The following is a 24,082-nucleotide window of genomic DNA, read 5'->3' as shown; positions in this document are numbered from 1 at the left end:
TGCGATGATCTTCAGCTTCGACAGAGGTATTTAGGCGCCCTCAACCACGGTTAGTGTGTCCCATTTGCTTTTACATTAGCAGCGACAATGCTTACACCCCAAACGACCCCCACTCACCGGCGCTACGGCTTGAACTACTATGAGGACGAATATGGCGTCAAGGACGACGATGAGAGCTTCGAGCATGCTGGAGACAATTGCGAAGACGATAGCGAAGGCGACGAGGAGCACAACCTATATGCGATGAAACCGGCTACCCAGGCAGCAGTGGGCTTCTTCAAATCTTACGCTCGCTCACTTCCCAAGGACCAGCCTGAAAGTCAGACGCATGCGGGCTCACCTGCCATCGATGCAAGCTCCCTCACAGGTGCGTTTGCGACTTCACTTCACGCCTCCCCTCATATGACTCAATCCAAGCTTTGCGACTGGGATCATTCAGCTAATGGCAGGTACAGAGGTCGAGGACTCTTCAGCAACGTCACTTCGAGGCGCAACATCAACAGTAACATTAGCAAATCTCATCAAAGTGCTTCGCCCTTCAAGCACACATTCCCACAGAGTAAAACACCTTCGAAGGAATTCACCCCTGTCAAACTCGGCATGTTCAGCACATTTGCTCCATCTTTCGTCGGGGGCAGACCTGGCTCGCAAGCGCCACCTTCGACGATGCAGGATAGTGTCGAGCAGTCGTTCGTCGGCAATCTCGGCAACCTGAATGACGGCTTTCGCACGCTCGAGGAAGACGGTGGAATTCCTAGCAATCCTTACCTTGCTTACGACAACATTGGTAGCAATGAGTTCGAAGCTTATCTGAGGGGCGAACAAGTAAACGAGCACCCCGTGAATGGAGATACCTCACGGCCGCGATTCATAAATGAAGGCTTGGTTCAAAGCGAGCAGGAACTCAAAGATATACCCACGAACACAACTGAGGATCAAGGTTCGGTGGACGCTCAAGTACCAGGTGTGGAAACTGTGGCAAGGGGAGACGAGGCCGGGCCCGACGATGAAGGCTACCAGGGAGACCGTGAGGAGGCGCAAACAAGACCAGAGGTGAAACAACGTAAGAAGCGTGCCGGCCTTCTCACCCAGATTTATGGCCCGCCACCAAAGCTTCCATCGAACAAGGACTCCAAAACCGTGGCCGGTGAGCCTCTCGGCCGTACAAGAGCTGCCACGACCAAGGCGATCGAAGAGCAGAAACGCAAGCGCCCGAATACTCGTTCAGGAGGTGCTGTGGTGGTAATCAAGCAGATCAGGAGCAGTAAGCGCAATAAAGCCACTGCCCGTGCTGCCACCTTACGAAAGACAGCCAAAAAGGTCGATGCCCATACACCTCGACGTGTCTCGAAGATGAGCGTGGCGAGTGGTACGAGGAAATCTGCCAGTACTGGTGGTCTTCGGAATTGGAAGGGTGAGAAGTTGGAGCTCGGCCCTGGGCAAGGCATTGTGGTTATTCGTCGGGAGTAGTGAAGACCAACGCCTTCAAAAGCTTGGTACTGGTACTTCTTAGCACTAGCAGGCGTGGTTGTTGGGCAGTAGCGACAGATGGCTATGGTGGCCGAACTAGTATCTCTCAACAACTGCTGTCGCTCGACATCAACGCGATGCGACGCGACGCGTATTTTTATGACGGCATGATTATGATGATGCATGATACGTGCTCTGTAACCTAGCAACAGAACCATAACTCCATGCTCAACTTCACCTGCTGTGACTCTTCCATCATTCCACTATGTTGGGCAAAATCTTCTTGCATGCATGAGGTCCAACGCCGCAGGGCACGTGTTTGTCTCGGGCGCATAACGGCGTCGAATCTCATCAATCAAGTCTATCACGCAGGCCAAGGCCTCCAAGCCTCGTGCCAAGCAGACAACATCCGGCTGCTGCTCGATCATCTTGTTTCGAGGAAGCTTATACTCGCTGTTGATCTATTCATGTGCAAAGGTATCTCTTCGGCTCAGCCCAGTCGTTACTGCTCCGATCCGCCCCTTCCCAATACGCCGTGGTTGTGTTGTGCTACGCCAGTCGCCTTGTACGACTTTGTTAATGTATTGATTGATTAAGAGATAGAGAACCATTAAGGAGACATAATTTTGCTTGGAATTGTGATAAGGAGCTAATTAGGAATCCGATCAAGAGCAGGCCAAGATGGCGATGCGAACGGACATGAAGCATGCGGACGGGCACCGTGGCCCCGGGGACGCCTTGAATGACAAGATAGGTGGTGGCGACTATGATGGCCCAGGACATACGGTATCAGAGAATGAGACACATGCACGCGTACAAACGCAAAAAAATGGCATAGGAAGTGGGCCTCAAATACGCAGCACGTCTCGGCAGCTGGAAGTGCTATGCGGACCCTTACTCAACTACCGCCGTATGAGCAGGGAGCATACAGATAGTCCGGTATGGCACGGAAGCGTCTTGATCGTCACCATGCCTGGAGGTGTTCCGGATTTGATGACCCTGAGCTGTATTGGGTCAGCTGGCAGCAGCAATGGCATGTCCAACGGCATGTCCAACGGCTACTCTGCTTCTCAAGATCGCCAGATCCAAGGCGTCAAGCTCTTCGAAGACCCTCGCAAAGCCTTCTGGCAGTTCGATGTCGAGGCACCGTTTCAGGAGCAGGAGAGTGCATGGGAGTATAGTATACCAAGACTTGTGGCTGCGAAGGGCGAATCTGGCTCGCTGAGCCGCCCGAAACGATTCTACATCCCTTCCAAGCACGAAAGCATGCGCATCATGTTCCATTCTTGCAACGGCTTCTCCTTGGGCACAAATGAGGAGGCATGGTCCGGACCAGCGCTTTGGAACGATGTCAATCGCGTACATGAGCAGCAGCCGTTCCACGTCATGATCGGAGGTGGCGACCAGATCTATAACGATAGCGTACGGGTCAAAGGACCTCTCAAGCCCTGGACTGACATCGGCAACCCAAAGAAGCGACGCGAATATCCTTTCAACGAGGAGATGAGGGCGAAGTGCGACGAGTTCTACTTCAACAACTACACGCGATGGTACAGCACAGAGCCGTTCAGGACGGCAAATGCACAGATAGCGCAGCTGAATATCTGGGATGATCACGATATAATTGACGGATTCGGCTCTTACACAGACCATTTCATGAAGTAAGATACACAAGAACGCGAGACCGAGACGAAGGCTAATGTCATGATGCAGATGTCCAGTCTTCCGTGGTATTGGAGGCGTGGCACACAAATACTATCTCCTATTCCAACACCACTTGCCACCTCCAGTATCCACGTACACGACCGATGCTCCGCAAACTATGCATACGAATGGCAGGATGCAGATCGATAGCGTGCAGCTGCGTGACACGTATGTCATGACACCAAAAGCCGAAGATCCAAGCTATATCATGGGACTCAAGGCAGGTCCATATGTAGAGGAGAAGAGCAGGAGCATATACTGCCAGCTTGGCAAGCGTGTAGCATTTCTGGGTCTCGATGCACGCACAGAGAGGACAAGGCATCAGATTAACTACCCTGAGACCTACGATCTCATCTGGAGGCATACGAGCCAACAGCTTGCGGCCTCAAGAGGCGAGATCAAGCACTTGGTTCTGCTGCTGGGTGTTCCGATCGCCTATCCTCGTTTGCAATGGCTAGAGAACATCCTACAGAGTCCCATCATTGGACCGATCAGATTCTTAAACAAGCGTTTCGGTGTCGCAGGAGGCTTTTTCAACCAGTTTGACGGGAATGTAGACCTGCTAGACGACCTGGACGACCACTATACCGCTCACCAACACAAGAAAGAGCGAAAAGAGCTGATTCTGCGACTGCAGAAGTTGGCAAAGGAGCACAGTGTTCGTGTCTCCATCCTTGGAGGAGACGTTCATTTGGCTGCCATGGGTCGCTTCTACTCCAACCCAAAGCTGAACATCCCTGCCGAACGTGACTGGCGATATATGCCGAACATCATCAGCTCCGCCATCACGAACAAGCCTCCACCTCAGGCTGTCGCTAACCTCCTGGCAAAGCGGAACAAGATCCACCATCTCGACCACGATACTGACGAGACACTTCTCGAGCTCTTTGACAAGAACCCGGGTGCAGACGAAGGCGCGAAGCCCAAGACTGCTGCAGCCAATCACGCTACTATGCCCAGTCGCAACTATGCCATCATCTGCGAATCCCACCCACACGCCAACGGTACGGCGCAGTCAAATGGTATTGCCACTCATGGCGCCAATGGTATGGCTCATGGCCAACAGAACGGAGCTGTGGATATGGCATTCTCTGCTCCCAAGAACCCTCGTGAGCCACTCCATCTTGGTGAGAAGGGCGCCGGGACTACACACGCAGCTGCTGGCGGAGTCGAAAAGACTGGTCTTGCCGGTATGAACGGTCTGGATGTGACGATTAGAGTCGAGATTGAACCGTCTGATCGTGAGGGCCATACGCAGGGGTATGGGTTTAGTGTGCCTGCTCTGGAGAGTGCTGCTTACAAAGGGCAAGGAGAGAAGTGGTGAAGTTGGTCATTGACGGTGAGCATGTGTGTGAGGGGACATCTTCACGTGCTCTGCTCAGCCATGAGCAGTTGGTTGGGGACATGGGAGCTTGAAGTGCTTGGGCGGCGTTCGGGATACCCATCGATTTTGCATTCTTACTTTTCATTGTAGCATAATAGTAGACTGTAGTCAATACTATAATGGTCCCATATCAAAGGAGGACAATCGTGAGATGCCTCTGCTGCTAAGGAAACAGCAGTGGATGTCTCCTACGTGAGGTGCTTTGGAGGTCTTGGCAATCATACATCTTTTGGCTCACGGACCACTTCGGCACTGCCTTTCGTTCGGAGACTTGAAACCGCACTCTACTCGACGCATCGGAAGAAAGTCCTCCAATAACATAGATGTCGGCTGCAACCCTTAGCGACGATACACGCTTGTTGGGGCTAAGAGTTGTTGCAAGCAATACAGGCCTGGTCATGTCGCTGGTCTCCACCATGTGTCGCGCATGGTCTCGCCTCTCCCTCCTAGACGGAGAATCTCCATCGGCTGTATTTCAATATAGTAGGACATACTACCGTGTCGTCTGTTATACACGGAGGCAGACAAGCCGTTCTTCTCTTCTTATACGCACTTCTAGGTATTCATTCTTGCCATCGTAAACTTTTTGAACCAGGAAACGTGCAGGACACCTTCCACCACACTCGCTAGCTCATTACTTACCTTCCAGACGGCATGCACTTCCTTAACAGCCTCGTGGCCTTCGCGGCTCTGGCCTATGCTGCCAGCCGAACTACAGCACCATCTGGCGCGCTCGTCGTAGGTGGCAGTGGCAAATACTCCACTATCCAGGCTGCCGTCAATGCTCTGAGCCGCACGAGTACTTCAGCCCAGAGCATCTTCATCAATGCCGGTACCTATAAGGAGCAGGTCTACATCCAGACCTTGAAGGGACCCTTGACGATCTATGGTTCTACTGCTGATACCACGTCCTACAAGAGCAACAAGGTCATCATTACCTCGTCTCATGCTCTGGCTAACTCGGCGAACGACGATGCCACTGGTACCTTGAGGGTGTGGACGACGAACTTCAAGATGTACAACGTAGGTCTTCGGTCTCAATGGACCCTATGAGAATGTTCAGCTAGCTGACTCGCCCCAGGTGAATGTGAAAAACACCTATGGACAAGCTGCCTCTAATGGCCAAGCCCTTGCCCTCTCAGCTGAAGCTGGCGTAAGTGCCCACACCTCGTCGATCGCAAGCATCGTACACTAACACGATTGCAGGAGCAAGGCTACTACGGCTGTGCCTTCTACGGTTTCCAGGACACTATCCTAGCCGAGACCGGCGTGCAACTCTACGCCAAGTCCTACATCGAAGGCGCCGTCGACTTCATCTTCGGCCAGACAGCTCAAGCGTGGTTCGATGGATGCGACATCGGTGTCCTTGCCACGAGCTACGGCACCATCACTGCATCTGGCCGTACCTCCAACAACAATGGCTGGTATGTGATCAACAAGGCCAACATCCAAGCAGCGTCTGGCAACAGCGTCCCAGCGGGTGCCTATTATCTCGGTCGACCATGGGGTGACTACGCAAGGGTCGTGTTCCAGAACACAGCTATGTCGAATGTGATCAATGCCGCTGGATGGCACTCGTGGTCTTCTTCAAGCCCGCAGACCGACCATGTTGTTTTCGAGGAGTACGGAAACACTGGTGCTGGCGCATCGGGCAGCAGGGCTAGCTTCTCGAAGAAGATCAGCTCCCCTGTTGCTATTGCCAGTGTGCTTGGGAGTGGGTACAAAACTGCAAGCTACGTCGATACGTCGTACCTTAGCTAGGCGGATCTTCTGCCGGTAGTAGTCTATTCAGCTTCACTTGTTAGTCTTTGGGGTAGCATAGCTTGGAGTGACATGGCTGGGAAACGAACGTTCGTTCTTTCCAAGCTCATTCTAAATCAGCTCGCTGTATGCAGCATTCGAAGCGAATCTCTGGTACTGCGTTATTTTGCTCCCACGAGCTTGTCTGTGGAGTCTGGACATATGGCATCATCTTCGTCGTCCCGCTCCGAGCGGGAATGTTCTGGACGGCTGTGAGGAAAGTACAGAAGCTCATACAGGCACCGGGGCCCACAGCTGAGGAAGGAGTCGTTCGACGTGCCAATGCGAATCTGTTCTCATACCTACAATGCCTTGGAACACATACGGTTGAGTGGCCGTCGCCCAGAATATCGCACACGAACTAGACGCCACTACCCCGCGAGCCGAGAAATGCCGTCTGGGGAAGGTTACTCTGACGCTAGACCGTATTTGACCGTCAACGAGCTTGATCGCGTGAGCAGTCGTGTGACCGCGACCCCAAGCTGCAAGGCCGAGTCGAGTCGAGTCGCTATCGGTATGGATCAGCCCCCTCCGATGCCCCTCCTCTCACCAAGGTAACAAGCTCCCTTCACCAGCTCGTGTGTACACTCTACCTCCTTCTTCCCTTCACCATCAACTCGTACCTGACTACTGCACTGCACGAAAACGCCTTCTCAGATCTCCTTCGTAGCATCAAGCTATCAACGCCTACCTTATCAGAATGGCTGCTGAAGTGCAAGAACAGCCTGCCTCCCTCTCCAAGGTCGACTCTGCCATTGACGATGCTCCAGCCTCGCCGAGCGAAAGCAAGCCTAAGCATCGCAGATCCAGCAGCACCGTCAGCGGTGTCTTCAGCATTGTTGATCTCGGTATGTACCAGCAAAGCTACTAGATTGTGAGAAGCAAAGCTGACTCTCATCAACAGAGAAGGAGAACGTCGATCTCAAGATCGCTCCAGAGACCCAGAAGCTGAACTGGTAAGCAATCCTCGACGTACGCATTCATCACGCTCGGTGGCATATCGTTGATTGCTCCTTCCTGCCGTGATGGTGGTCATACTACCCCGCATTCCAGTTCCCAAGCTGACGACTTGCACAGGAAGATCAACACAGCCACTTCGACCATCGACGACAAGGAAGCACTGGCCAAGCTGCTATGCCACCCCCTCATCAAGAAGATCGACCTGCACTTCCCTCTCGGGCTTGAAGTCACGGCCCGAAACAACAAGGGTGTGACCGTCAAGGACGCCTGTGATGCCATCTACAAGCAGTTCAAAAAGAAGGTGAGCTAGCGTATCATGCTTAAGCCACACGCATCTGCTATGCTGACCTGATTGATCGCAGGCCGACGACGAGCTAGAGGCCCCCTACCTCGCTGGATTCGAGTGGGACCGTGAGGAATGTTATACCAAGTTCATCGTGCACCAGAAGAAGACGGGCGATGCGTCGAGCGGAGGCGGGTCCTCCAAGAAGAAGAAGGGCAAGGGTGGTGATGAGGCATAAGCTCGACACTGAGTTGCGATGCCGGAGCACCATGACCGCCATTCTCTTCGGTCGGTGGCTGCTCCTGAAGGATCGTATGATCATGGCTCATCTCCAGCCGAATGTACCAATATACCAAGGGTGCATTATTATGCAAAACGTAGCCACAAATGCTATAGCACATGATGTTCCAACTTTGCATTGCCAGTCGCGCTGAGATCCGAGCTTTCGTCGTCCTGTTGTTAGTCGGAGCCTCCTTGTTTCCCGGAGGTCATATCTCAGGTCCTAGAAGTCTGGAATGTAGTCAATACACCATCCATTGCCCCGTGGCAGTATTGCAAGGCACGTCATGCAAGTACCAACGCTGGAGGTAGAGATTATTGATAGTAGTTATGAACAACTGTCAAGCATTGCTGTAGGTGGTATCATAATCACCGCTTCATTAAAGGCAAGCCCTCTACAGTTGAACGCCATGCATATTATCGCAAATGCCAGAAAAGACACTATCAGTGCGCCTTCATGCCATGGTCTCACCAGTACGTATATACACACCCTGCATCGTCGCGCTTACTTGCTCAACCCTCTCTGCGTCCCCGCAATAGACTCATCGGACGATGGTGGCGTATCGGTCTGCTTGCCATCCGTATCCGAGCTAGAGCTAGCGGGCGAGGCAGTCTTGGCCGGAGCACCATTACTGCTCGCAGGCTTCTCCGCCACCCAGTGGTAGCACGTAGTGATCAGCTTCGATCGATCGGCCTCGATGAAAGAATCCGCGCCTTGGTTCAGCCGGTTGAAGAGGGTTCCGAGATGCGCGGGTAGCACTTTCCAGTAGACCAGATTGTGCATCAACCACCTCGCCGTGAAGAAATATGTCTTTGCTCGTTCGAGGAGGGGCGCTTGGATGCCTTCGTGGCTAGGTTGGTAATGGCGAACCATTCTGAACCCGGCCTGCTCGAGCGATTCGACCATGGATTGTGGTGTTGGTGTACCGACGGCGCCAATGATGGGTTTCACTTCTCGCATCAGGTCGCGGTGGTGTGCGTCCTCTGGATTGTAGGCGTCTAGACTCACCCAGTCGAGTAAGCTCAATCGTGCGCCGGGTTTGAGGACACGGTAAAGTTCTCTGCATGTCTGATCGAGATCTTTGCAAAGACTGAACGCCTGGATTTGGTAGAAGCCGTCGAATTCCTCGTCCTCGAAGGGCCAGGGTTGGTCGTTCATATCGCGGCGTACAAATGTGTTGTCGTGCTTCATTAACTCGTTAAACGCAATCGCGCTGGCGATTTGGTCCTTGTCGATGTTCAAGCCTGACACTTTCGCCCCAGTCATGTCGGTCATATGTGCTGCAACTCGGCCTCTGCCACAGCCGATATCGAGCACCTTTGCATTCGCCAGCAACTGGAGCTCTTCGATGATGAGCTCTTCATAGAGCAGCTGGTTGCCCATGATACCGAACTCCGGATTCATGATCGGTGGGACATACATCTTCTCAAGCTCGCCAATAGCGCAAAGGTGGTTGAGAACTCCATAGTAATCCGACAAACATCTCCCGACTTCCTGCTGGTAATTGGGGCCAAGGACTTCGATCATCTGCTTCTCGTTCTTCCAGTCTAGGTCGTATATCACATAGGACTTCATGAACGAGTCCACCTGTTCCGGCGTAAGGTCCTTGAGGGTGCAGAATGATCGCCATGATGTCTGAACACGCTGATAGATTCCTGGTTGTTGAGTCTTGGTCAAGGCTTCGTTCGTCATCGGGTCGACGATGTTGCTGGCGCTTGCCGGCTGGGTTTGTGTAGACATTATGTCGAGTTACGAGAGTTATTAAGAATGTGGCATTCCTGCCAGTGCAGAGCAGTCACTATGCGGTCCGATTGCTTGCTCTGGGTGTTTGTCGATACGGTCGAGAGAGTTTGCTGCAGCGATATAGCGTGTTCGAATCACCTGCGTGAAGGGGTGGTGTTGTGGAAACGACTGTCAAGTCCCCAGAGACTCAATCTGATAGTAGTACGAGTAAAACTCGTGCTTGAACGGAAACAACTCTTGCCAAAAGACCGACGGATTACTAACAATGCTGTCACCAGTGCCCTGTTTCGACACAAAGGCTCAACGCCGAACGAATTGGCAAGAGAGTCGGACGTCAGCGTTGGGACTTGGGAGCGGTGAAAAATAAGATAGCTAAGCAGCGCCTTGGCAATGCATAAGTGGGCGATGGTTTTGGCTTGTGACAGGCCGATGACGATGGAAATAACAAGGACGCCTGGTAGATGAACACCGATAACGTCGGTCAAATCTGCTCCTTGATCCGAGAGTTGTCCTTATGGAACGACGCTGCTATCTAGCTGTCACCTAGACTTGTCTGTCGACACAACAGAAGTCATCCGACCTCTTGCAGGCTGAAGCACGTTTTCGTATTTTAGCGGACAACAATCCGCGAGGATCTGCACCGGACGGCGCCACAATGCACTCTCGGCTACACAACCCTGATTCACGTTTACTCCCGGACATGTCTCCGCATGTGCTGCGCCGACGGTCTTCATGTATATATATATCAAGAGTCCTTCTGGCTTACATCGTTTCGACTCTTGATGCTGCTGTGTCAATTAAATATATATCAGGGAGCGAGGAGCAAGTGCGGGTACGCGAAGCATTACGGTTTGTACGTTCCAGAAGACTGCGGTATAGATGTGCATTCGAATGACAACGACTCCACATCAATTACTTCACAAGATATCACCAGAACTACCACCACCACTACGAAGAGCACATCATCTCCCGACCACCCTCCTCCTCCTCCCACCAACTCGTCTCCCCTCCTCCTCAGCCACATCATCAACCTCATCCTTCCCCTTCTCCAATCCACCCCCCTCCGCCAAGTAGACACCACTAATTCCCCACTCCTCCACATCCACCCAATCCTCGCCATCGCTCATCTCGGTCACCACGCCTCCCTTGCCATCACCCACTACGTGTCTCTCAGCTTTACAAGCTTTCCACACATCTTTCCTCTGTCTCTCTACTCGCGCTAAGCCGGTATAGAGAGTCTCCAGATGTCGGAGGATATTTTCTGTCTTCTGGATATAGAGGAGGAGCATTTTTAGTGTTTCTTCTGCTTCGGGGCCGCGAAGTAAGGGGTTGGGGTGGAGGGTTATAGGGTTCGAGGAGGGGAGGAACCAGGGATGTATGGCTGGTATGCTTGCGCTGTCGCTGGGTGATGGCGAAGGTGAGATGGGGAGTTGCGGGCTCCGAGCACGCGCGCGGGTGGTCATGCTGTGGGAGGGTGCGCCGGAGGGATTGGAGGCGCCGGAGTTGGAGGATTGGTCTTCGTTGTCCGGAACTGCGAGGGAGTCGATTGTTGGATTGGTTGGCTCGCCGTTTGTCATTGCCTCAGCACTAACAATAGCTTCGCCATTCTGAGCATCCGCTGTGGTATATGTCGTCGGTTCAACGTGGTCTTGTATTTGTACTCCCTCCATTCCCTCTCCACTTTCCGAATCCACTTGCCTACCCATTCGCAGCAGCGCATCTACTTCACCGAAGCCGTCCGCAAGGCCAGTCTGATCTACCGTCTCCTCCTCTCCGTCAAGTAAAGCTTCATCTGTATGTCCCACAAACCCAGCAAGACCCATCCACCCTCCATCTCCTCTCAATCTTCCCATCAGCCTCTTAGCCTTCCACAGCCCCGCCCTCTCCCTCCTCACCATCTCCTCCACCTCCTGTACCATACCAGTCAAAGCCTTACCAGTAAATCCCTGACTCAGACTCGGATGCTCGCACAACTCTGCCGCGCTCGTCAGTGGGCGCAGCAAATGATGCAACTGCACGTTCCCAAACGGATCCTCCTCGACCGCCTCCCCGAACTCGGCCTCCTCAACATCACTAGGGATATCGGCCGGATCCACCACATCGCCGTCTTCATCGTAGAGGCGTGGGCGTTTCTTGATAATGCAGCGTTCGCGGCCGGCGTGCTGGACCTTGCGCTTATATCGCGCCTGGCCACCTGTAGTGTCCAGACGGCCCTCTTGAGCATACTGTGCGCTGGAGCGTAGCTTGTTGCCGCGATTGGCGTGGGTGTGGGTGTCGTCTGCGTCGTCTTCGGAGGAAGCGAGCGAGCGTGCGGGTGAGGTTGCTCGTTTGCGACGGAGGGCAAGTTTCATGCCGCGGATGGTTTCTGCTATGGCTATCTGTGAGGCCGCCATCATGAAGATCGTGCAGAAGATGTCGTGAGATTTTGTTCAGTGCTTCGTGTGGGAGAGCAATGGTCGGCTCACACACTTACAGCTCCAACTTCAACTTCCACTCTGAGCTTGTGACGCGCGATTGCAGGGATCAGCGCGGAACCCTCCCCGCAAGAGCATGGCTAGCGCGAAATCACACGATCACGTGGAAGCAATGAGCAGTTAGCATTGAGCCGGAACAAGATCGAGTGAACTGCTTGATGTATGGTATCCGTCGGTCTGTCTTAGGTCTCTACAGGAAATCATCGCAATGCCTCCACCGTCCCCACCTTGCAACGCCAATTTCCCTAGGGTATCATAGGAACCTTCCCTCAAGAAACCCTCAGCCCATCCCCGTGTATGCCGTCTACTATACAACGATCACACTGTGTCCCGAAATATTTGACCAGCAGTACAGTGATCTCCATCAATCTGGGAAGCAGCCCTCTTAGCTCCACTGTGAGCCTCTTGAGTCAGACGTCGCCGCGAGCGATGGTGGTGATAAGCAGCTTGTCTCATCAAGCATCATGAATAATCATCGAGTACACCAACTCTACGCCTTGAATCTCACCTCCCGCTTCTCATGCGCCGGGGGAGCATCGGGAATCTCATTCTGCTCAACCTCCACAATTCTCTTCCCACCCATACTCCTCACCATCTCCGCCAACTTGCCTTCCCGATGCAGCGCCTCCACATCATCCCCACCCCCAATACTTTTCCCGTTGATGAGTACATTCGGCACCGTCCTACGGCCCGTACTCTTCCCCAACGCCGCTTGCAAACCCGGCCCTAACTCCTCCCGATCCAATTCCACTACGTATGGAGGTGGGCTGATGGTGTAGAGGTCGAGGAGGATATGTTTGGCTTTCTTGCTGTAAGGGCAGAAGGTCTTGCTGAAGATTATGATCGGGCCCTTCTTTAAGATATCGTTCAATAAGGTCTCCACTGCATGATCCTCGGGCGATTCCGCACCAGCTTTCTCGCTGTCGCTCACGGCTGTGGAGGCTTTGGCTTCGACATTGCCGACTTTCGCTACGCCGTCGTGGTCGGCTGCCGAAGCGGGTTTGGTCGAGACCACTTTCTCCCCCATTGTCTTTCGCCCCGCGACTGGGACGAGTTTCTCTGCTGCTTCCGAGATCGCCTCCTTGACATCTCCTGCTAGAGGTTTCTGCCGATCTGGTCCTGCATCACCACTTGCTGGTTTCGCCGCATCGCCTGCTACGCCTGCAGCTACTTTTGCGGCGGCTGAAGTCGCTGTGGCTACAGGTACTGCAGCTGATACCGCAGCATCGTGTTCCTTTTGTAATCTCTCTACACGGTCTGTCCTTGCCTTCTCCTCCGCGATCACATCATCTCGAGCCTCTGAAGCTTTTCGATCCTTGATTGCTTGTACAGTTCGTGTATAGAAAGGCGACTCATGTGTTGATCTTGCGCCGTTGGTTACGTAGAATATTACCAGGACGGTGAGGATGGCTATGAGTGCGGTCACTTTTAGCCGCCGACTCGAGGGCATCGTTGTGTGAATCAATATCGATGTTGGGAGTGGTCGTGCGCCAGTGTGCCTCCAGTCACGGTCCTGTTGATTGTGGCCGCGATATCTCCTACTCTCCTTGATAATGGCTAGGTATGTTTCTTCCTTGTTCTAGACACCCATCGATGCGCTGTAAAGATCCCTCCCTGAAACACTTGCCAACGGTCACGAGAACCACCACGCGCGTCCCTCGTGAGCAACAGCGGCAAACACGTCGTACAATATCCCACAGCAGCGACGATCTAGAAAGCACGATATGCAAGAGCGAAAGTGCGTATAATGCAAGTGGCCCCTAGCCAGTACATGTACTGTACCGTACCCACCGCAGCCATCACCCCACATGTTCCACGCACCTTGTGATCGACTCTAGCAAGCCACGAGCGCGGAGAAATTGATTGGACCTAAACTGTTTTTGGGGTGAAGCACTACCGATTTGGATAAGCGAAGCTGCCAATTCTTAGCCGCTGAGGAAGGTGGAAAGTATGGTTTCGTTATACCGGGCTTGGCAGGTACGAGTGCTGCCGATGACATAGTGAGGAAGGTTGTTAGTGGTTACCATCAGACATGGACGGATGTTGTATGAGCCTGGCCAGACTTGATGTATGGATGGCAATATACGCCGAGCCGCGTTCAGTCTGGAGTCGTGATACGAAAGCACCATGGGCAAACTCTCCCGGGCAGCGGTCGTGTGGGTTGAGCAGTGATCCGGTGACTACCCAGACATGTACACCTTATGCTGGATGCACTAAAATCACGACCTCCCACGCTCTCCGAACTGTGCCTCACCAGGCGCCCTCAGATCTTTCCTCCCCAGGAATTTCGTACCCAGCCTCCCCCTACTCACAGACCGCACTCCTGGGGAACCACTCCTCCATCTCTCTATACTCGGCTTCGCTCCCTACCATCATAACGGCCAAGGCTTCGGCAGCTTTCAGACACCAGACCATCCCATGCCCATGAAACCCCGCTGAGATCCACAGACCCTGAGTGTCTGTAAGAGCACCAACATATGGCAAGCCATCTGCCGAAGCGCCCATGATCCCACTCCATTCCTTCTTCACCCGACCAGAAGCGTGATCGGCACCCCAATTCTCGGGACCGAAATACTCTTCTGTACAGTCTCGAAGGAAAAGAGTTATACTGGGTTCGAGAGCAGTATCATTCGTCTCGCCATACCGCGAAGCACCATTGTTCTCCAATTTCCACAGACCACCTCCGATGGTAATGGTACCGGTGTCTGGCGTGCCAGGAGGTCGAGAGATCATGTACTCGTATCCAGTCTCATGGATGAAAGAATACGCATTCCCCAGCCCAGTATGAGGGAGTCCGAGACCAGGCCGTTGCGCGCATATCTGGCCGTGAAGCGGCACGATGGCGCCCTGTAGCATGGGTAGAAGATGTGCGCTATAGCCATTCGTTGCGAGCACGATCTCCGGCGCTGCGATGGAGCCTCGAGGGGTCTGGACAGTCCATTGCGTCTTGCCACTACAAGGCTCAGACCATAAGCTAGTAGCTGGCGTAGTGGTCTGCGGATTTAATCCCTTGGCCAAGGCGAGCTTTAGCACACCGATAGCGAGTTGGTAAGCACTAAGACTCCCAGCATAATACTCAAAAGCTCCACATGCATTAGGCGTGAGAAACTTCTCCTTCGCCTCGTCCGCATCCCAGATCTTATACTGAGCGGCGGGATGGTCTTCCATCGTCTGCCGCATACGACCAATAGCCTGCTTTCCTAAGACGAATTGGGTTTGGCAATAGACAATATCAAAAGTCTGACACTCCGTACTCGCACAATCGATGCCATGGGTCTTAGCAAACGCGTGCGTGGCGACAATATTAGCATACTCCAGCTTCGCAATCTTGATCGCCTCCTCAAGACCTAGTTCTCTCTCATGCTCGAGAAAGCTTCGATATGAAGCGGCCTTGGTATGACCGCCATTACGACCAGTGGCACCGCTCACTGCTCGCCGGGCTTCGAGCAGGACTACTTTTGCTTTGGGCTGTCGGCAGAGGAGATTGTAGGCTATACATGATCCGCTTATACCAGAGCCAATGACTATGTAGTCAGCTTTCTCCGGTAGTGATGCTGTTGATCGTAGGCATCCTATGTCTGAAGGTGGATCTTGCCAGTATGAAATAGTTGGGTTGAGCCGTGGAAGACCTGGTGGGATGGCAGCTCGTTCCTCCATGGTTGCTGTTTAGATCTTATAAGATGGCTGGTACGTTGATGTTGCGGGCGCTCTTCGAGGCGCCTATACTAACGAATATGGGTGGTCGAGTGCGAGTTCATTATTGTTTACACGATTAGCCTTACCTCTTGTTAGTCCGCTACATTGCAGAGCCTTTGGCCAATAGGATGTGAGGATGAAGCTTGGCCGGCTCTTCTTAGTTTGCGGTCAAGTCGCTATCAGCAATCAGACAGTCGTAAAGTCCTGGAGTCATGACGATTGCAAGGCAGTCTTGCATCAGCGGACAGTATGTGTTGGGTGGCATAGCATTTTCATTTCAAGGCTACTTCAACACCCACTGCTGGCCGTCGTTGACCAGACAGTGGAGATGTAGCCGCTATCCGCTCCATGCGCCCGTAGACCCAGTAGCAAAATGCACACACAAGCACCCCACGTCCAGTGCCCTCATATCATTGACGTCCTTCTACTCCTCCACAATGTTCGTCCTCTCGCTCACGTACAGCCCGTCCAAGAACTTTCGGATATCCTTGTTCTTCGCTCTGCAGACCTGCTGGATGTCGGCGGCAGACTGTGAGACGTTCTCTAGCGAGTTGCCGGTGAGTTCGAGCTGGTCCTTGACGTTCTTCGAGGCTGCAACATCCACACCGGGTTGCATGGTGATGTAGCGGATCGTCTTCTCGCCGAGGTAGTTTCTGTAATCACAACCATATCAGTCACTGGCTGCGTACTCCCATCTCCGCTATCGCACTTCCTTCCTACCAAGTGCGATCGTTCTGGAGTGTTCTTACCTGATCTCAACCTGCCACAGGCCGGTATCCTTGTTCTTCTCCATATTCACATTGATCGGGAAATGGGCGTAGACGTATCGCATCTTATACTTGAAGCCCTTGGTCACACCGACGATCATGTTGTTGATGATGGTGCGGACTGTGCGGAGAGTGGCCACGTTCTTGCGTGCGCCATGGTGGAGCTCAATGTTGATGGTGCTCTTGTCGGGGACGGAAAAGGAGACGCTGACGTGGCCGAGATTGTTGGTGAGTTTGCCTCGCGGGCCCTCAACTGTGACGATGCGAGTCTTGATGTGGACTTTGACTGTTGGAGGAGGGTGGTATTAGTATGGTTGTCCTTTCGATGTGTCTTCCCGCAGCACTTCTTCCTGCTACGCCATGCTCTTTTCTGATGCAAACATACCTCCCTCAGGAATCTTGAGTTCCTCCTTCGAATGAATGTAGCGCATGTTGGGCGATTGTCGAAGGGTGTGGTGTTGTCGTCGTGCTTCCGCAATGCGCTCGCGTATTCAGTCTCGAACTTGCTCGTCACGCAAATCTCAAGGTGTGCGCCAAGAATTTCGTTTCGGCAGGCTTGCCGCGAAAGACGGCTGACATAAGCTAGAAGCCCCCCACTCACGTTATCTCCTTCTTCTTCTTCGCTACCGCTGCAAGTCGATCGCACCCTGACATAACATCCCTGACCTCATCACGGACATACTGTGCCTAAATGCTCGCCATCACATTCTGTACACAGGGTGTTGGGAGATAGACTCACACCGAGGGCTCTCCACCATCTTCTCATCACCACTTCTGAACCCAGCGGAAAGAGGCACATGTCCTGCAAGATTGCGGCACAGGAGCTTGTGATACTAATATAGCCCGCTGCTGCCTGTTCACGACTACAACACTTTGATCGTAAAGAGCACTATTTGATATCTCCGGGACTTCAGGACTTTGGTCTTCCCTTCCGCTCGCCACCCTGTTCGTACACATTTCGCTCCAGTAGGCTGAGTTCTAGCCTCAAGCAACATATCCTACTGCACTAACAACACTAACTACTAACACCATCATGATTCCATACGTCGCAAAGACAAAAGTCAGTGCGACCAGAAAACTGCCTTCCCCAAGCTATGAAGCTCGAGGTGCCTGGGTTCACGACAACGCGTGGTGCCAAGAACGCTCTCAAGAAGATGCAAGGTCTCGCTGGGCTGGATATATACTTGTTCCCCGACGTCAGCACTTCCATAGATGTGACGATGCGTGCAATTATACCTTCTTGGACGTCCTCGACCCAGCTGCTAGCACTACTGGCGATCATGACGGTGATGGCGTGCAGGCAGGGAGTGGTGAAGAAGTTACGCATACCAGTGGATGTGGGCCTGTCACTCACAAGCCCATATCCAACATCTCTACCACGCAGGACGACCAGAGTCCAGCTTCAGGCGGCAAAAGTTTCTACCGCTAGAGCTGCGAAAGCTCGTGTATGGCTACCTGATACAAACTGAATGCACATTTTACTTTTCCGCCCTGGACTACATAGCGGGATACAATGGTCAACACACCGCGACACTGACCAAGATCATGCCTCCTGGCTCACTGGTACACGATCGCATTACCCTGCTGCTCTCCACCAGCCAACAAATTCAAGCCGAATGCTATGCTATGCTCTACGGCGAAAACACCTTCGTGTTCCGTGAGGCGACTACTCCTATCAACGAGACTGTACTCGTGAGCGATTATGCTAATCGACTGGATGTCTGGACCAAAGTATTCAAGGACGTCACGCCTGATCCACTATGGCCTCTTACTTCCCTTACTTTGCCCCATGTAAAGTCGATCAGGCTGCTGCTGTTTGCAAAAGACGGATCTCATGCTGCGAACTTCAAGGGTTTGAAGTTGAGGGTCGACCATCTTGCTCGACTGCTGTCTCAATGTCGTAAGCTGAGGACCCTCGATGTTACTTTGAGTCGAAGACGAGAGGTGTGCGTTTCACATCCGTACCGCGGCCAGCCTGTCTCTATGCTTACCGAGCTAGCCCATGACATGTCCATCAGTGTGGACGAGATGGCGGGGTCGATATTCCTAGGGCCGTCTGAGCGCGGATTCGCCTGGGACTCTACACCCGAGCAGAAGCAGTATGTCCTCGAGCCACTCCGACATCTGTACGGTATCAAGGAAGTCACTATCAATGGTTTCGTTGAGCCGGACTTCGCTGCTCGTCTAAGTTCTGTAATGATGAGTGATGAGCGTGCTGATCTTCCTACTTTACCGGCTGTTGGAGCTACAAAGCTGGCTAGGAGAAAAATGCCAGGCCGTGCTAAGAAGAAGTTGACTCAGCAGGCGGTCTTGAAGTATTGGGAGCCCACATTGGAATGGGAAGCTATCATGTTAATCGAGACGGCGGTTTCTTGACCATCTCTTCCCACGGCTTTGAATGACTTCCCTCCTTCTACAAGCGGCGTGCCCACAATTACCCTCACGTCCCCCAAACCCCTTTGGCCTCATCTCAAACCCTTGCAGCTATTGCGGCGTGAATATGGTGAGGTTGCCGATGAAAGGGCCCTACGATATTCGCAAACGTCAGCGTACCTGAGCAAGACACTGCATCAGGTTGATGGGACGTCTAGCCGGCGCACGAAATTTTGGTTCCCCGCAACGCTTGATGGCGTTTGAGTATCTCAGGAGTGCAGCCCGAGGTGCCGTGTGGACCACGAGGAAAACAGGATACATACCATATAAGCCAACGTCCTCTCCTGTATCCTCCAGCCCTCTGCGATCCTGACAAGAACATCTCGGTACTGCCCGTATCTATTGCAACACGACAGTCAGACACTCACATCCCTTGCGGAGCATGCGAGTCGCGGAAATCACTTACGCATACAGCACTTCTCCTTCGTAGATCCCTACTCCAAAGTGTGCGGCAGTGTAGTAGCTCACGCTCCTCGCTGTACATGCGCCGGGAGAGATCTCAATGAATTGGGTAGTGAGACTATGCTGTGTATTGACTGGCGCTAGACTTGCTGCGAGTGTTGTCTTGATAGTCGAAAGCGGCGTCAAGACGTTCAGTGGAGATGAGTAGTTGGCTACCGCAGTGGCGGTGAAGACTTGATCGAGGGCAGAGAAGGCTTTGCCATCGATAATTATAGGGTAGAGGTTCAGGGTGTAGCGGATCTCCTCAAGGAAAACGGGGTTCTGGGACGTTGCGCCTGTGGCTGATGGGAAGAAGCTGGGTGGGAGGCCGGAGATGGTAGTGTTTGTCAGATTGGTGGGGAGTTGCGGTGGGGAGGGGCAGTAGAGGCCGTCAATATTGTTGGCTGTAGCAGCTGGGAGAAGCATGGAGAATAGTGCGCATGCTGCAAGGAAAGCACGGCCTTTCGTATGGTTAGACATGGTGAGGAAGTCGAGGGATTCGCAATTCTCATAATTGTGAATCAGCACCGTCAAAGGCATGCTTTATGTAGTGAGCTACGTGCCACGGCTTGGGTACGCCGCTTGCAGTGTTTAATGCATGAGCTGCAGCAGGTCAATATATGCACCGTAAAGTTGTACGAACCCGAATCGGCTTCGCTTGCGCGCTTCACGCAGGTCCAGCCAATAGCGTGACCATGTGCTGTGTTTATGCCAGGGCGTGGCCACAGTATGTCTCACGGATACGAAGGCTTATGAACCATTGATCTTATGTCCTAGTGTCCTCAGCTCGCGGTCTCACCAGCCGGTAGAAGTTTTACAGAATGGTATCTAGATCTTGTCCAGCCCATCCTCTGTCCATTTCCCATACACCCTATCCTGCCGCTTGATACTCGCAAAATTCCTATCAGCAATATACTCGTCCACCGGCAGAGTCTCGAACTGACTCCGATCACCTATTCTGACACCCATGGCCTGGATTTCCCTCGCGAATTGCATAGTCTGCTTTACGAACTGCTTCCGATCGATCGTCCCATCTAGCCACTCGGCAAGACTCATAGCATCAAAGGCCGCTTGACTTGTACTCGCCACCGTGTGCGGTCGGAACCCAGCCAGCGCATCCCCGATCAAGACGACTTTGTCGCCCATCCACAGATTCTTTGAGGCAATCACATCGGTGATGCATTGCACGAAAGGCGCTGTGGTCTTCGCTGCCATCTCGGCCATCTGCGGTGGGAGACGGTCGTAGCCCATTTTCTTGACCATGTTCCATGCCTCGGGTGCAATCTGGCCAGGTGGGATGGTGATGTGGCGTCGGCGGCCGGAGATGTCTGTCATAAGAGTGTCGAGCTCATTGGAGTCGGCGGGAAAGTTGGCGTACCAGACGAAATTCAGGAGACGTTGGCCCGGCTCCGTAGTGCCATTGTGACCAGCAATGGTATAGGTCAAGTTCTGTATACCCTAGCAAAGGTTTCAGTACGTGATTCCATTTAGGATGAGTACTCGAGCTCACGTACTGGTGCATGAAAGAAGCAGAAACGTTCGCGGAAGACTTCCAGGGACTCTGGCGATCCTTCTTGTTCGGGGACTGTACCGCGAATGACCACGTAACCAGCATATGTGCGTTCTGTCTTCGGCTCTAAAAGCTTCCGTATCGACGAGCTCGGTCCGTCGGCCGCCACGACTAGATCAGCGAGTATAGTCGTCGACTCCTCCTTGCCGTCTAGTCCTCGCTGCAGGTACGATACTAAAACCTGTCCACCCTTGTCCTCGATATTCGTGACAGTCGCACCGGCACAATACTTTACCTCACCATCCGTGTCCCGGACCTCTGGCAGCTTACCGCCTTCCAGATACTCGCTGTCAATGCGATCGTAGTTCGCTCGAAGGAGATAGTAAGACAGGTCCCAAGAAGTCATGTTCTGTCGGTTGACTTCCTCATGGATCACATCGCCCTTCTGGTTGAGATACACGCGCTTATAGCTGGGCACGGCGACCGGTTTGCCCGTCCGATCATAGCGTTTGAAGAATTCGATCGTATCGCCGCCAGCCACAATACCCGCCCCTTGGTTGTGAAGAAGGTTTTCTGGGTTGCGTTCGAGAAGTATAGTGTCAAAGCCATGGGACTTTAGAGCTGTGCCGGCGAAGAGACCGCCTAGAGAACCGCCTACCTGGTTTATGATGAGCCAGTAGATAAGTATGAGATAGATTTGAACTTACGATGACGATTCGAGGCTTGGGCTTTAGGCCGTTGGTGGTATGGGAGTCGCCGTTCGTATGTGTGCCATTCGTAGCCATCGCTTTATACAGTCTATACTCTCGTCTGAGATGTAGTCAGTTTACTCAGGTTCATCCAGAAGTCCAAGCTATGACACGATCGAGTTTAGATGCATATGTTGTTCATCGGAGTCGATTGTACCCCGCTTGGTTTCGGACGAAGGCAGATCTGGTAGGTACATTTATGCAGACTCCTGCTAGCATCTAGACAATGCAAGGCATGTGAAGTAGCTCTGTGGTGGAAGAGGAGTATAGGGCTGTCGAAGTTTACATTCGTTGTGCACTTGGAAATTAGTGTCGTGCCTGCCGGACACGGACAGTCGCGCCCAGCACCTCGCTAACAAATTGCTCAAGTTTCCGTGCATGATGAAAAGCAATTGCTGAAATGTTCCTGATATTGTCGAACCTAGACTATGCGCTTAACCTACAGCACGCCGCAACAGCAGACGTCAGCCTACTCACTATCCCAAATTACCACGAGAGTATTTGGTGCTGTCCTTTACCTCGAAGAACCTCTTCAGCCACCAGACTTGAAAGACACCGATGCCGATTAGCACGCCAAGTTGGAAGATCGACCACCACTTCACACGGCCGTTGGTCGATTCGGCTGTGTTGCGGTGTATGCGTTCGCGGACGACAATGTAGGACTGTTCGTCCTTGACTTGTGCGAGGAGCTCGGAGAGTTGGCGAACTACGTAGCGTCAGATTTAGGCTGCGTGATATGGCTTAAGAAGCTCGGGCAAGAATCAATGCTAGAACGTACCTTCCTTCTCCAGCGGATCTGAAGGCGCTTCATGCTCCGGCACGTATACTATTCCGTGGACGTTGAAGCTGACCTCCTTCGTGTTCGCCGACCAGTGCTCGTTGCTGAAGCAGTACATGTACTTCCCATCGGAGTGTGCGTCGAATGAGTAGTCTCCTGAGCTGACTGTGCGTTGTTGGGTCTGATAGTTGCCGGATGGATCCTGAATCTGTACCACATATGGCTTGTCAGCAATTCGCTCGCTTCTCCCATGCTATGTGCGAGGGCTAGAGCACTCCCGAGCTCGTCCCTATCCTACACCGCCCATGCTCAATGCTTCCCACACTAGCGGATCCCACCAGACACAAGCCCAGCATTCTCACTGTAAGGAATTACTAACCCAAAAGTCGATATCTAGGTTCCCACTACCACCAAATTCTCGATCGCCCACTTGAAATGTCACCGTCATCTTATCATCCTTGTGCAGTATCTCGTGGAAGCATTCTCGCGAATGCGCCTTCATTTGGATATTGTGTGCATGGCTGAAGGCGAGAATGGAGGCGAGGAGGACGAAGAGCGTGTCGAGTCTTGAGGGCATGATTCCGGCTGTCAGTGGTCTGGATTAGAGGAGGGAGGTGTTCGTACGGTATGGTCGACGCAGGCGCAATGATCAACTTTTAGTTGCAACAAGGCCACGCGATCGAACAACGCGGGACCAAAGGGGAAGTCTTGGCAGGGTCAGCTGTGACTTTCACGTGCAAAGACATATTCATCCTCACTTCACTGCACTTTCACTGCACTTTCACTGCTCTCAGATTACTCCGTGAGCTATCGTGTCCGATCTGATAGATTGCGTAATGGCTGGAATAGCCCTGGACGATAGGATACACTGGGAGCGGCGACGAAGCAGTAACCTAATATCCTGCGATGAAAGAGAGTCCAAAGTTTTTCACGGTATCATCAATCGTCCTACGAACGCCCCAAACAACCATTGCGACCAAACTTGATGTGCATCAACACGATCGCTTTCCACATCTCTGGTCTCTTCCTGGCCGCTCAAATATCGTGGCTGACCACCTGAGCCTCTTCCCTGCTATCCCACCCAGCACAGAGCTTGTTATGATAGCGTGAGGTGCGTTCTCATGTAGCAAGCAGTACTGTTTTACCCTATCCAGTTATACAAGTCAGCAGCGCTCAGACCCAAGGTACTGAATGTGCTCACCGATGGTAGTAGATCGAACGTTAGGACCTCACGAATACCAAGCACATACAACACCTTTGGGTTCTGCATGTTCTGGCCTGCTTCGGACTCGAGGGGTACTAAAAGCTCCGACCGGCGCGCCTCGGGTTGCGATAGCATCTTCTCAAGGAGTGCTTTGGTTAACCTTACTCCTAATTTAATGGATGAAGACTTGAGAGGTCCTGCAGGTGAACAGAACACCTACCTGTGCTTCTTGGCTTTCTCTTTCGTGGCCGGCGCAGCTAGGCGCGAGAAAGCCTTTTTCCGAAGATTTGGCATGGTGATGCGGAACATGTTCTGAAGAGTACATGCAACCAGGAGATATCCTCTTTTGATCGCCGTTTGCTCTTTGTTCACCTAGCGGCACCTTGCAGGGATTTGTTGTGAGTGT

The 24,082-nt window shown here is 52.8% G+C and overlaps 13 protein-coding genes across 13 annotated transcripts; 5 read left to right on the top strand and 8 right to left on the bottom strand.

Moving 5' to 3' along the window:
* Window positions 1-87: 87 nt before the first annotated feature.
* On the top strand, window positions 88-1,470 carry LTS14_002054 (uncharacterized protein; the record flags this gene model as incomplete). The annotated part of the gene is made up of 1 exon (XM_064834761.1): window positions 88-1,470. The coding sequence occupies one exon, from the start codon at window positions 88-90 to the stop codon at window positions 1,468-1,470; it is 1,383 nt and encodes a 460-aa protein (XP_064697632.1).
* Window positions 1,471-2,151: 681 nt separating this feature from the next.
* LTS14_002053 (uncharacterized protein) lies at window positions 2,152-4,498 on the top strand (the record flags this gene model as incomplete). Its single annotated transcript, XM_064834760.1, has 2 exons — window positions 2,152-3,131; window positions 3,184-4,498. The coding sequence occupies 2 exons, from the start codon at window positions 2,152-2,154 to the stop codon at window positions 4,496-4,498; spliced, it is 2,295 nt and encodes a 764-aa protein (XP_064697631.1).
* A 714-nt stretch (window positions 4,499-5,212) lies between these two features.
* On the top strand, window positions 5,213-6,319 carry LTS14_002052 (uncharacterized protein; the record flags this gene model as incomplete). The annotated part of the gene is made up of 3 exons (XM_064834759.1): window positions 5,213-5,581; window positions 5,640-5,711; window positions 5,765-6,319. 3 exons carry the CDS (start codon window positions 5,213-5,215, stop codon window positions 6,317-6,319), a joined length of 996 nt encoding a protein of 331 aa, XP_064697630.1.
* A 739-nt stretch (window positions 6,320-7,058) lies between these two features.
* On the top strand, window positions 7,059-7,839 carry LTS14_002051 (uncharacterized protein; the record flags this gene model as incomplete). Its single annotated transcript, XM_064834758.1, has 4 exons — window positions 7,059-7,206; window positions 7,263-7,314; window positions 7,436-7,619; window positions 7,681-7,839. 4 exons carry the CDS (start codon window positions 7,059-7,061, stop codon window positions 7,837-7,839), a joined length of 543 nt encoding a protein of 180 aa, XP_064697629.1.
* Window positions 7,840-8,385: 546 nt separating this feature from the next.
* Window positions 8,386-9,621, bottom strand: LTS14_002050 (uncharacterized protein; the record flags this gene model as incomplete). The annotated part of the gene is made up of 1 exon (XM_064834757.1): window positions 8,386-9,621. The coding sequence occupies one exon, from the start codon at window positions 9,619-9,621 to the stop codon at window positions 8,386-8,388; it is 1,236 nt and encodes a 411-aa protein (XP_064697628.1).
* Window positions 9,622-10,586: 965 nt separating this feature from the next.
* LTS14_002049 (uncharacterized protein) lies at window positions 10,587-12,017 on the bottom strand (the record flags this gene model as incomplete). Its single annotated transcript, XM_064834756.1, has 2 exons — window positions 10,587-11,416; window positions 11,561-12,017. 2 exons carry the CDS (start codon window positions 12,015-12,017, stop codon window positions 10,587-10,589), a joined length of 1,287 nt encoding a protein of 428 aa, XP_064697627.1.
* A 571-nt stretch (window positions 12,018-12,588) lies between these two features.
* On the bottom strand, window positions 12,589-13,548 carry LTS14_002048 (uncharacterized protein; the record flags this gene model as incomplete). Its single annotated transcript, XM_064834755.1, has 1 exon — window positions 12,589-13,548. One exon carries the CDS (start codon window positions 13,546-13,548, stop codon window positions 12,589-12,591), a length of 960 nt encoding a protein of 319 aa, XP_064697626.1.
* Window positions 13,549-14,402: 854 nt separating this feature from the next.
* On the bottom strand, window positions 14,403-15,755 carry LTS14_002047 (uncharacterized protein; the record flags this gene model as incomplete). The annotated part of the gene is made up of 1 exon (XM_064834754.1): window positions 14,403-15,755. One exon carries the CDS (start codon window positions 15,753-15,755, stop codon window positions 14,403-14,405), a length of 1,353 nt encoding a protein of 450 aa, XP_064697625.1.
* Window positions 15,756-16,218: 463 nt separating this feature from the next.
* On the bottom strand, window positions 16,219-16,992 carry RPL9B (60S ribosomal protein L9B; the record flags this gene model as incomplete). The annotated part of the gene is made up of 3 exons (XM_064834753.1): window positions 16,219-16,447; window positions 16,544-16,847; window positions 16,947-16,992. 3 exons carry the CDS (start codon window positions 16,990-16,992, stop codon window positions 16,219-16,221), a joined length of 579 nt encoding a protein of 192 aa, XP_064697624.1.
* Window positions 16,993-17,594: 602 nt separating this feature from the next.
* Window positions 17,595-18,937, top strand: LTS14_002045 (uncharacterized protein; the record flags this gene model as incomplete). The annotated part of the gene is made up of 2 exons (XM_064834752.1): window positions 17,595-17,892; window positions 17,946-18,937. 2 exons carry the CDS (start codon window positions 17,595-17,597, stop codon window positions 18,935-18,937), a joined length of 1,290 nt encoding a protein of 429 aa, XP_064697623.1.
* Window positions 18,938-19,396: 459 nt separating this feature from the next.
* On the bottom strand, window positions 19,397-19,975 carry LTS14_002044 (uncharacterized protein; the record flags this gene model as incomplete). Its single annotated transcript, XM_064834751.1, has 1 exon — window positions 19,397-19,975. One exon carries the CDS (start codon window positions 19,973-19,975, stop codon window positions 19,397-19,399), a length of 579 nt encoding a protein of 192 aa, XP_064697622.1.
* Window positions 19,976-20,263: 288 nt separating this feature from the next.
* LTS14_002043 (uncharacterized protein) lies at window positions 20,264-21,730 on the bottom strand (the record flags this gene model as incomplete). Its single annotated transcript, XM_064834750.1, has 3 exons — window positions 20,264-20,884; window positions 20,950-21,603; window positions 21,653-21,730. 3 exons carry the CDS (start codon window positions 21,728-21,730, stop codon window positions 20,264-20,266), a joined length of 1,353 nt encoding a protein of 450 aa, XP_064697621.1.
* A 440-nt stretch (window positions 21,731-22,170) lies between these two features.
* On the bottom strand, window positions 22,171-23,049 carry EMP24 (p24 complex component; the record flags this gene model as incomplete). The annotated part of the gene is made up of 3 exons (XM_064834749.1): window positions 22,171-22,400; window positions 22,473-22,680; window positions 22,852-23,049. The coding sequence occupies 3 exons, from the start codon at window positions 23,047-23,049 to the stop codon at window positions 22,171-22,173; spliced, it is 636 nt and encodes a 211-aa protein (XP_064697620.1).
* Between the last annotated feature and the right edge of the window lie 1,033 nt (window positions 23,050-24,082).

This window comes from Recurvomyces mirabilis (genome assembly GCF_035927965.1).
Source record: "Recurvomyces mirabilis strain CCFEE 5264 chromosome Unknown scaffold_4, whole genome shotgun sequence".
Classification (NCBI taxonomy): domain Eukaryota; kingdom Fungi; phylum Ascomycota; class Dothideomycetes; order Mycosphaerellales; family Teratosphaeriaceae; genus Recurvomyces; species Recurvomyces mirabilis.
This window is presented reverse-complemented; position numbering and strand designations above follow the sequence as displayed.